Source organism: Mesitornis unicolor, unplaced genomic scaffold, assembly GCF_000695765.1.
Source record: "Mesitornis unicolor isolate BGI_N332 unplaced genomic scaffold, ASM69576v1 scaffold6865, whole genome shotgun sequence".
Classification (NCBI taxonomy): Eukaryota; Metazoa; Chordata; class Aves; order Mesitornithiformes; family Mesitornithidae; genus Mesitornis; species Mesitornis unicolor.
The window spans coordinates 484-12,255 of NW_010183384.1; the positions used below are offsets into that span (position 1 = coordinate 484).

General features: G+C 48.5%; 2 protein-coding genes across 2 annotated transcripts in view; one reads left to right on the forward strand and one right to left on the reverse strand.

Annotated features, from left to right (window-relative positions):
* The window catches only part of LOC104540326 (carboxypeptidase A1-like), a gene marked incomplete at its 5' end in the record, with an annotated part of 2,490 nt that extends 304 nt beyond the window's left edge, over window positions 1-2,186 (forward strand). Inside the window, 7 exons of the mRNA XM_010184110.1 lie at window positions 122-223; window positions 307-408; window positions 537-647; window positions 874-964; window positions 1,289-1,488; window positions 1,759-1,843; window positions 1,999-2,186. Of these exons, the coding sequence (XP_010182412.1) occupies window positions 122-223; window positions 307-408; window positions 537-647; window positions 874-964; window positions 1,289-1,488; window positions 1,759-1,843; window positions 1,999-2,186 (879 nt within the window). The remainder of the gene's footprint in view (window positions 1-121; window positions 224-306; window positions 409-536; window positions 648-873; window positions 965-1,288; window positions 1,489-1,758; window positions 1,844-1,998) is intronic.
* Window positions 2,187-6,322: 4,136 nt separating this feature from the next.
* On the reverse strand, window positions 6,323-11,170 carry CEP41 (centrosomal protein 41kDa; the record flags this gene model as incomplete). Its single annotated transcript, XM_010184111.1, has 7 exons — window positions 6,323-6,462; window positions 7,031-7,246; window positions 7,433-7,547; window positions 8,307-8,374; window positions 8,646-8,797; window positions 9,957-10,092; window positions 11,101-11,170. Coding segments are annotated over 7 exons (897 nt in total), but the record flags the coding sequence as incomplete, so codon positions are not given.
* Window positions 11,171-11,772: the final 602 nt, after the last annotated feature.

Consider the following 11,772-nt stretch of genomic DNA (forward strand, 5'->3'; position numbering starts at 1 on the left):
CCGCTGGGGTGAGGTGGGAAAAGCCCAGATTTGGGGCATTTTTTTTTGGGGGGGGGGGGGAAATTGCATCCTGGTATTGCTTTTGCAAAGTCCTTTAACCCCCCCACCCCTCTTCCCCCAGATCAACACCTTCATGGACCTGCTGGTGGCCGAAAACCCCAACCTGGTCAGCAAGCTCGAGATCGGCCGGTCAACGGAAAACCGCCCCCTCTATGTGCTCAAGGTGAGGATTTGGGGTTCGTGGGGTGACCAGAGAGGGGAAACAGGACCAGGGACAAAGCCAACGCCCTCCATCTGCTCTTCCAGTTCAGCAAAGGGGGGACGAACCGCCCGGCCATCTGGATTGACACCGGCATCCACTCCCGCGAATGGGTGACCCAGGCCAGCGGGATCTGGTTCGCCAAGAAGGTACGGCCAGAACCTGGATGTGTCTTATGTCCCCAAAAGGCCACAGGGTCCTGTAGCCACCATGGGTGGTTGACCCCATGGAGGGGATCCAGCAGTGCCAGGGAGCTCCAAACCTCCATCCTCTCTAGATTGTTGTGGACCATGAGAATGACCAAGACTTGGCCTCCCTCCTGGACAAGATGGACATCTTCCTGGAGATCGTCACCAACCCGGATGGCTTCGCCTACACCCAAAGCCAGGTACCACCCAGGCTTTCCTCTCCCTGGCTCCTACAGCCACACTGGATGGGGCTGGGGAGCAGAATTGGGGTGCCCCATCAAGACCCCTGAAAGGTCGAAGCCTCCTTGACCATGGGATGGGAAGGGGACCACCGTGACCCATTGCTCCCTAAATAATCCCCCTTTTTGCTCGAGGCTGGCAGAGCTCTAGCCCCGGACACCAGCTGAGATGGCTCTGCCTTTCCAGAACCGCATGTGGCGCAAGACCAGGTCCAAGAATTCGGGCTCCATTTGCGTCGGCGTGGACCCTAACCGCAACTGGGATGCAGGTTTCGGAGGTCAGGGCTCTCCCGCTTGCCCCATGGTGGGGTTCTGCCCTCCACGTGGAGGCACCGAGGCCTTTTCTGGCTCAGAAAGATCCCCTGATGTCCCCTGGGGAAGGGATGGGATTTGCTCTCTGTGGGTTTTGGCTCCACCGGGGCTTTGGTGTCCCCTAGTGACACATTTAGGAGGAGCCCAAGGAGGTCACCAAGCAGCTGAGAGGGTGGGAAAAGCTCTTGGGCTTGGAAATGGAAAAGACCCTTTGTCTTTGTGACTTTCTCAGCCACCCAACTGCCACCAAAGCCACCAAACACCCACACTGTGCTTTCATTTGTCCCCAGGGTCCGGGGCCAGCGGGAACCCCTGCTCGGAGACGTACCATGGTCCCTATGCCAACTCGGAGCCCGAGGTGAAGGCCATCGTGGACTTCGTGAAGAACCACGGGAACATCAAGGCTTTTGTCTCCATCCACAGCTACTCCCAGCTCCTGCTTTACCCCTACGGCTACACCACCACCCCAGTGCCTGACCAGAAGGAACTGGTAGGGCTGACACAGAGGGCTGGGATGGTGGGAGGCTGCTCTCCTCCTCCAAGGAGGTGCAACCTCCATCCTGCGTCTCAAAGGGGGCATTGGCAATTTGGGAAGAAGCCATGAAGCCTCTGCCAGCCCCTGGGGACACCCCAAGCCAAGGCTGCTGAGCTTTAATGTCCTTTTTGCTCGTGATATGAGGGAAAAACCCTCTCGTCCAGGCTGTATCTCACAGGTTTTCCCTTTCCTGTGCTCATCTTTTGCTCTTCTGTGTATCTCCAGCATGAGATTTCCGAAAAGGCGGTGGCGGCTCTGTCCTCTCTGTACGGCACCAACTACAAGTACGGCAGCATCATCACCACCATCTGTAAGTAACAAGAGGGCACTAAAAATTAAATAAACCTCCAAAATAAACCCCAAAAGAACCACTCGCAATCAGCTTAGACAAAAGGCCTTGTGAAATACCCACACGATGCAGAGCGACCGATGTTTCACGTCCCTCCTGTTGCTTCCCCCTCTCAGATAAGGCGAGCGGAGGAACCATCGACTGGACGTACAACCAGGGCATAAAATACTCCTTCACCTTCGAGCTGCGGGACACGGGGCGCTACGGCTTCCTGCTCCCCGCCAAGCAGATCGTCCCCACCGCCGAGGAGACGTGGCTGGCGCTGAAGGTCATCATGCTCCACGCACGGGACCATCCCTACTAGACCTGGATAGGTTGAATTCGCTGTAGGGGAAAAGCAAGCAATAAATACATGTAAAGAAGGATGAAAATTGGCTTTTGGTGTTTCCTTGTTTTTCCAAATCAGAGCATAGGATGGAAGGGGATGAGTGGCTGGAGCTGCCAGGCAGAAAGTGACCTGGGGGTGTTGGTGGCAGCAATGCCCATGAGCCAGCAATGTGCCCTTGAGCCAAGAAGGCCAACGCCATCCTGGGGTGGATGAGAAGGGGTGGTTGGAGGGCAGAGAGGTTCTCCTGCCCCTCTGCTCTGACCTGCTCACACCACAGCTGCAATCTTGTGTCCAGTTCTGGGCCCTCAGGTCAGGAAGGACAGGAACTGCTTGAAAGAGTCCAGCAGGGCCACAAAGATGATCAAGGGAGTGGAGCATCTCCTGCTGAGGAGCGGCTGAGGGAGCTGGGGCTCTTGAGCTTGGAGCAGAGGAGACTTGAGGGGTGCCCTCATTCCTGGGGATCCATTTGGAAAGGGCAGTGTCAGGAGGAAGGAGCCAGGCTCTGCTCTGGGATGTCCAATGCCAGGACAAGGGGCAATGGTCCCAAGCTGAGCACAGGAGGTTCAAGCTGAAGATGAGGCCAAACTTTGTGAGTGTGAGGGTGCAGAGCATGGCCCAGGCTGCCCAGAGAGGTTGTGGAGTCTCCTTGTGTGGAGACCCCCAAAGCCCTGAGGTGTTCCTGTGTGACTGCTCTGGTGATCCTGCTCTGGCAGGGGTTGGACTGGGGGAGCTTTCCAGGTCCCTTCCAACTCCTCATATTCTGTGTTTCTGTGAGGTTCAGTTTGACACTCACTGGGCAAGCAGTGACCGCTGCCATTCCCAGCCCTCCCAGGGATGTGTGATGCAAGGCAATGGGGTTAATGTGATTTATTCTGCATGGTTTTGGGGTCGAACACCAACTTGTGATGCAGGTAGGAAGGTCCCTCCTCACCTGCTGCCATCCCATGGGATGGGCGAGCCAAGCCCCTGCCCAATCCCAGCTTCTGAAGGCATCGCTCCACGCTCTCCCATAGCTGTCAAAGCTCAAACTGAAATGAAGTACTTAAACACAGAGCATCATTTAATTTTTATTAAATTAAAACAATTAAAACTTGCAGATTTTATAGAGTTTGACTCTATCCTTCAAACAAGAGTCCAAAACCATACAACTCCATCAAGACGGTGATGGGGAAGGTACAATGGGAAGGTACCTTCAGTTCTTCCTTTGATGTCCTGGATTTGGAGGAGCTCAGACTTCTTCTGTCCACTCATTTCTGGAGGTTTTCATGCATTTCAGAGCAAAGTCAGGGCTTAAAGCAACACACACAACCCCTTATTTTGATATGTGTTTTGTATTTGCTTACAATTTTAACACTGCCAGGTGCTCATGGAGTCGAAACACCCCCTGCTCGCACCCTGTGTGCTGTACTGGTCCCTGATCTCACATCTCTCCTGTGCACGTTCAGCTAAATCAAGAGGGTAGTATCATTTCTTCAGGCAACTGAATTATGCAGGAGACACCGCTTTGTCCCATGGTTTTATTTCACGACAAGGTGAAAACAGAGGTGCTGCACAAGAAGGAGCAGTGGGAGATGAAGATCAGACTACGCAGCGGTGTAACCCATGACATACCCCAACATTCAAAGCTAAACGTGGTGTTTCTGCGATGCTCCAGTCCCCAGCTCCTTGGAAACCCTTATTTAGCTTTTATTTCTTTTATTAGCCCACCTAATGGCATCGTCACTCAGTTATTAAAGCCTCAAGAGGTGACTTTTCTCCCCAAGGCTGCAAGTGAAGAGCGAGGACAAGAACCAGGTCCCTGCAGCTCCTGCTTCGGGCTCAGATCATTTAAAAACCTCACTTTTCTCTCAAGAAGTGATGCTGCCATTGCACAGAAAGCAACCTGTCTGACCTAGGAAGACAAGCTACGTCCTTAATAAATAAATACAAATTAAATATGCCTACAAGTACAACAAGAAATCTCCCAGAAGTGGGTTTGAGTAGGAAGGTACGAAAGCAGAGGAGTTACTAAGATGATGAGATGCATCCACTTCCTAAGCATGGGCTGAATTAAGATCTTCAATTTTTCAATGTTCATACCTGACCAGCCCAATTCTCAGGGTTCGTACACACACACTCCCATGGAAACCCAGGATCTTTAGCACATGGGTTGGAAGGACAATTTGTACAAATCAGAGCTGGTTTGTACAGCTTCAAGCGTCCAAGGGCTCCTTGGGGAAGTTGAATTTACCCCCCTGCAATCAGATTTTGCTCCATATAAAAATATAACCGAGTATTTGAACGCTCGGGGGGGGCATCCAGTAACTTGAAGTGCTTTGCTCAGCACATTTGAAATGCTCTGTCCTATGTGCCTTGATTTTCCCCCCTTATTTTCCCTCTGGAGGATGCTGATACCTCGCTCTTCTGATCACCTCCCTTTTCTCTGGAGAGGACTGAGGTTATGGCTCTTGTCAGAACAAAAATGCCAGTCCCTGATTTAAGACACACAAACATAATAAATGTGGTAAACGTGCTCAGGGATGTTGAGTCTTAAACTGCCCAACTCTCACCTTGTCCTTCCACCAGAATTATCCCCTATACCAGCAGTGGATTGGGGGGCTTATTAAAGATTGTCTACTTTAAAAAGGGGGGATAAAACCCCACCAGAACTCAAAAAAAACATGCACAAAAAACGCCACAAGACCAAGAAGCCAAAGCCGGACCAAGCTGAGCAATACCAGAGAGAAAACCTAGAGAGCAGGATCTCTCCATAACCACCTACAACGTCTCTCGTAGGCAACTCCACTTTGTCACAGGGAAAGTTCAGATGATTTTTAGGCCAATACTAGTACAGTGGAAGCATCAATTTGATGACAGCTGGGATATTTCTTTCCTATGAAATCTCCACACTCCGCTCAGTCACCAAATTCATGGTGAGGGAGCAGATGAAAATTGTCCTTCAGTCACCCTAACCTTAAAGACGCTGCTCCAAAACCACTGGCAAAGGTGTAACTGGGAATCAATTTCCAACCTCTGTCAGGTACTGCAGAGCTCCTTGCTGCTCCACTGAGGAATTCAGTTTGACTTCAAGGAGCAAAAAAAAAGCATTTTATGAAGGAAAAATTACATTCTGCCTCCTAACCTTGACTTGCAGCAGCCCATGAGAGCCAAGGGAAGCCTCGTCAGCGGAAGAGCGATCGCCTCCTCCATATAGGCCACGGTTTTCTGCAGCTCCAGTGACCAGCAACTTGCTCTGGGAAGTCAGAAAAGGAGCAAACCAATGGTACACGGTGAAATTTAGGAGATGCTTCGCCTGCACACCAAGAAAAGGGGCACAGCAGACAATCTGCCCTAGGACACATCAGCTAAAACACATCTCTCAGCCTTACTCTCTCATTTAATCTCATTTAGACCCCAAACTACCACACAGATCTCTAACCATGGCAAGTAACAAAGCAGAAAAAACACGGTTAAAAGCTTTCCAGACAATAAGGAAGAGAGGGAAAATACAGTTATTTCCCCTTCCAGCTTACCTTTAACAATACAGAACCGGTTCACAAACTGTCCAGGAGTAAACTGTCAGGTTACAGTGCCGCACTGGGCATTATTTCCAAAAAAAACCCCCACCTTTATTACAAATACTTCTGTTCATTATCATAATTTAATAAAAATCAACTTAGGGAATCCTCTCTCCAGCCTTTTGGCAAGTTGCTGAATGTCTGTGTAGCAGAGATACACCACCAGTTTTTGCTCACAGATGGTTTCTGGCTCATTTACCTTCACACGTGTTCGCCTGTGGTTCTGGGCACAGCACAGGAGGAGCGTGGTACAGACACAAACTCATCTGTCTGAACTACAAGCTTTGCACAACTGTTTCTACCGGTCGCAGGCTTTACTACCAGTTTCCTCCCTCCTCTATAAAAATTGGACCAACTCTGTCCTGACACTGCACCTAAAGGTCAGCCTTGCCAAAGCGATATCGTTCCAGCTCCCCCAGCCTTACCCGTGCTGTCATTTAGCAACCACCGCTGGGTTTTTTTTCGGCGCATTCCTAAAATGACAAACGGGCTGCACTGCTCAGAGTACCCAGAACCCGGACGTTTCATTTAGTCAGTGAAAGAAGACACTGCTCTTTATTTCCATGGTCTGTTCTGGAGGCTGGACTTGCTGAGCAAGCGGGCGCTGAGGGATCCCACGCTGCCAGCGGCGCTGGGGTTGTGCCTTGAGGTTGTTGCTCTGGAAGTGTGGCCTGAAGAACCACGGCTAAGACGGCCTGGGGTGGGGAAGAGAAATAATAAAAGATCAGTTGTTGTGTGCATGACAGAGCATAAGGACACACAGATTATCTGTTGCCACTCGCTGGCTCTCCAGCTCTCACTGTAAAGGTATTTTGGGACATGGTTTAGTGGGCATGGTGGGGTTGGGTTGGACTTGATGATATTAGAGGTCTCTTCCAACCTTAATGACTCTGTGATTCTGTATAGACCCATCAATAATTCAGTGAGGGATTCTAGGCAGTCTCTACCCACCTGTGCAACACTAAGAACTTTTTAAGAAGCCTACTAATAACCAAGAAAACCAAAATACATTTAAATATAGTGGGTAAAATGGTATATGCCCACCCTCAGCAGGCCCAGGATTTTGTCATCGTGTAGCAACAGAAGATTTAAGCTCTCTGGGATCAGTATAGCACAGGTTTTGGTGGATCTTCCCAAAAAGATCCATCAAAAAAACCCCTCTCCCCGGTGTCTCATGGAGAGAATTCAGCAAAGCAGAGAACTGCTGCAGGGCAGCTTCAAGAGCTACAGAAAGCAGCTGCAGGGCTCATCCTGGAGTCTTACTGGCAGTGTCCAAAGGAACGCGCTCCTCTTCCAGGTAGTACTTTATCTTCTGTAGATCATCCGCAGAAAATCTCCGTTTATTCTCAGCCCGTGCGGGTGGCGCTTTGGGAAAGGTCTTTTTTTGGGCAGATCCAGTGGGAGGTGGCACCTGGCAGGACACGGGGAGCGAGCCAGTGACCAGGCCTTCTGGAACCTTCTGCGCAAGGACCTTCAGGCCTGCAGATGTAGAGAGCACACATTATTAGTTACCACCACCTAAGATGGGATCAATGATTTCACCACAAATAAAACACTCAGAGCTGAATATCCAGCTCTTTCCAATCTCCAGCTCATACAACCCTCGCTCTCCGCTCTCGGTTTACCCACCCGAAATCTCAGGGAGTCCTGCTCACCCCCACTTACCTCCAGATAACATGAACAAGTTCTCAAAGCCCCTCTCGCACATGGTTGTCGCAGCCTGGCTGGCTAACCTCTCGTCGTTGTCGTACAATATGATAATTTTCCCGTGGGCATTTTTCTGAGGGGTAGAAGAGCTAAGGATTCATTTGTAAACTTAAGGAGATTGTTAATATCTTGTAGAGAGAGAGATGAACAAATGGGGCTGGAGACTGGGAGATTCCCTACTTGATCTGGGAGTATCAGGCAGGAAAAAAAAACTTTCATCTGTTTTAAAACTGATTTTCTCAGCTGCTGGAAGGACACAGCATAACCCCACTGACTTGTCTTTTTAATCTCATCACTGTTTTGAAGGTTATTTAGTAACAGGCAACAGCAAAAAGCACAGTCATTCACAACGTCCTCTCTGCCCTGCAGCCCTCAAGATAACAACCTGGGCAATTATCAGCCTAATCTTAGCTAATAATCCTCTTTCTGTCCTCCAGAGAAAAGCCAATCCCCATCAAGGTGCTGAGAGGAAGCCAAAGGATTTGATGAATGCATCCCTCGAGAAGCCCAGCACTCCAGCAACAGCAAGGGATGGGTCCTCAAGTAGCACAGCTTTGCCTTCCAGCAGCTAAAAATCCCAAGAGCAGCCAAATTCAGGCAGCTCCCACCAAAGTCATGAGGTGCTGCAGCTTGAGGAACAAGAATTCAGTATCTGATGATGGCAGCGGCGTCCCACCAGATAATCACAGCCAGGACCTCCTCTCCCACCCTCCTTGAAGTCTCCAGCGACTGCTGTAACTTCAACTGTTTTTGGAAGCCCCCACCAACATCCTCTTATTTTATTTTTCTTCAATTATTATTTCAATTTCAGCACTTTACACGTAAAGGATACATATTCCAAAATACTATTTGTATACGGATTCATGGCTCTAGACAGCGTTGTAATAGGGTAGGAATAAGCTGCAGAGGAGAGAAAAAAAAAAAATAAGAGAGAAAAATCATAGAGTGGCTGAACATCAACCATCACAGAAGCTGGAATACAACTGACACACACTTATTAGAGTTCAACAGACTTGAAAAATCTCCTGAATAAGGGATTAACATCAGCTCAGTCTCCTTATCCCTTCCCCAGGAAGGATGGATGTAATGAAGCCAGCCAGAATATGACACAAAAACCTGAATATATGACCCCAGCTGACACCAGGCTGCTGGGGGATTCTGGCCTCCTCACCTCCAATAATGTGACATTGGTCGTACGCATCTCGGTCTCGTACATCCAAAAGCAGGAAGGGGCAGTCGGGATAAGGTGTGTCTTTGACCTGAGCATCCGCTTTCTTCGGGGAGTCCTTTTCCATATCCAGTTCGCCAATGCCACTTATCACACTGCAAGAGGAAAGAAGAGGAGGTTACGGTGCAAGCTCTCACTCTGAACACTTCTGTACCTCTTCACCAGCTCAGAGTGGTTTTCCACTGCCTGCTCCAATAGCCCGGTTACATTCCAGTACAACTAGACAGCACATTAAAAGAGAGAGATTCTATTTCAGGCTTTCCAGTACATCATTAGAGACTGATATCATTGTTATAAATGAAATAAATATATAAAAACCAAAAATCTGAGTACAGCTTTGCTGTGTGAACACCCCATGCTCTTCTGGATCGGTCGAGTCAAGGTGTTTTACGTCCTAAGTGACTTAGAAGTGAGGGACAATAACTCTAAGAAGCTGCCAATGTCGAGATCTCAGCGAGTCAGACACAATAAATAACTGTCAGTCATCTACGAGCAGTGCTATGCAAAGGATTCCCATTTCATCACTGGATTGGATACAGGACATGGACAGAAGCCTCCAGATACCCTTAGTGGTCACTAAATCATAGAATATATTGGGTTGGAAGGGACCTTTAAAGCTCGTCCAAGCATGGACACTGTCACCACATCAGGCTGCTCACAGCCCCATCAAACCTGACCTTGAATATCTCCAGGGATGGGGTCTCCACCACCTCTCTGGGCAACCTGTGCCAGTGATGGCTTTGATACGCAATGGCCAGGCCTGTCAGGCTACGTCTCAACTCTTCTGTTAACGTTTGCACAGGCAGAGCAAAGGAAGAGCTGAGACAAAGCTCCCTCTTACAGCATCGCCCTGGTATCTCTGACCTTGACTAGTGATGTATCTGGTTTGGAAATTGGTCTCAATCATAGAACAATGCATGAAGATCATCAGGAAAGCACATTAGTGAGTTCACCAGAGCATTTTACGACATGGATTCTTGAATTCAGAGACCTGGATCGACTCCCACGAACATAATTCCTTGTCAGCCATTTAGGCAGCCATCAGGTGGCAACCGTGTTGGGTTACAGCCGCAAACCACACTCATTCCGACAGGAAAACCTGCCAACCCTCTCTCTCAGTCACATCCCCAGCCCTGCAAAATCAGGCTTTAATGACAAATACAATATAAAGCCACTAGAAGCAATTTAAAATAACCAGCTGGGTAAAAGCAATTATCTGCTAAGCCAGGAAGAAAATCGTGTCTTATCAGGCACCTCTGCAACGTGGACCGACAGGGTTCCCCAGGTCCCGCGTTGTTTATGAACAGGACCAGATCAGATGTCCCATCGGGGCTTCCTTTCCCATTTGTCCCTGCTGTAACTTCTGCATCTGCAGCAGCAGCATTACCATCTGGGGAGAGAACAGGATTCAAAGAGTTAAAATGCTGCAGGAAATAAAGCAGCAGGTTTTAAGGGCAGTTTCTATTCTTAGAAGAAAGCGTGTGCCTTAAAGACAGCCTTACCTTCATCCTCTTACAAGGGTGACTCACCGAGAGCCTCATATTAAAAATACGAGCCATATGATTTTAAAAAGAGAGCCATATGATTTTTAGGGGCGCAAAATCACAGAATCACAGAATCCCAGAACGGTAGGGATTGGAAGGGACCTCAAAAGCTCATCCAGTCCAATCCCCCTGCCGGAGCAGGAACACCCACATGAGGTTACACAGGAAGGCATCCAGGCGGGTTTTGAATGTCTGCAGAGAAGGAGACTCCACAACCTCTCTGGGCAGCCTGGGCCAGTGCTCTGTCACCCTCACTGAGAAGAAGTTTCTTCTCACATTGAAGTGGAACCTCCTGTGTTCCAGCTTGTGCCCATTACCCCTTGTCTTATCATTGTTTGTCACTGAGAAGAGCCTGGCTCCATCCTCGTGACACTCACCCTTTCTATATTTATAAACATGAATGAGGTCTCCCCTCAGTCTCCTCTTCTGCAAACTAAAGAGACCCAGCTCCCTCAGCCGCTCCTCAGAAGGGAGATGCTCCACTCCCTCCATCATCTTTGTAGCCCTACGCTGGACTCTCTCCAGCAGTTCCTGTCCTTCTTGAACTGAGGGGCCCAGAACTGGACACAATATTCCAGATGCGGTCTCACCATTTTAAGGATTCAATAAAATCCTTGATGCGTGGTACCTATCAAGTTACTACAATAAACTCGGCGGCACAAGGTCTTTCTTCTTTGCAAGCCGTTTTAGGAGCGATGCATCCCAAAATGGAACGGCCACAAGCCACAGGTTATTTTTTTTCCTCCCTGATAAAATGACTCGCTGAGTAGTCACATTTGTCTGTCAGGACACAGTTCATCGTATGACAGCGATCTACAGCCCTTTCTCTTTGTGCTTACAATAAATATTGTTACCTTCCAGCCTGTGAAGCTCCTCATTTGTCACTTCTAAGGTTTCATCAGACAGAGAGGCAACCTGGATGACCTGCAGGGAACAAAAGCAAGCAATGATACCGCATCAGCGTGAATGAAAAAAAAAAGGCAGGGATCAGCTTAATCCTCAAGCCAAAACACTCAACGGACTCAAATTTAACTCAACGCAACTTCTGCTGCAAATGCATCCTTTTAATTATCAAAAACTGTAGCCAAATAAAAGAACGCTTGATTTTATGATGAGGAAAAGCCAGATGTGCTGTGCTGGCGATATCATATATTGAATGTTTTCTCATCTTTATGAAGTTCAGTCACTGGCTGCAACCGAAACGTTTCAGAACGTACACTAAATTGCATTAAACTGCCCATGGTTAATCAACCTGTGAGAGCAGATCCGTGATACTCACGTATTAAATCTGTTCACTGCAGCAGTGACTCAAAGGATCGGTCTTAACAAGCCAGGGGAACTAAAGATGCAGAAATCCACACTTCCAATATCTCCAAGTTTAACCTTCCCTTTCCTTCTTCTCCTTAGAAGGAAGCCTTCTCTTTTCCTAGTTTTCACAAGTTTTCTTGAACTAACATACATGTAACACACAGCTCTTTATTTTTCCATTTTTTAGTATCTTGATTCATTACTTTTTAATTTTAAAA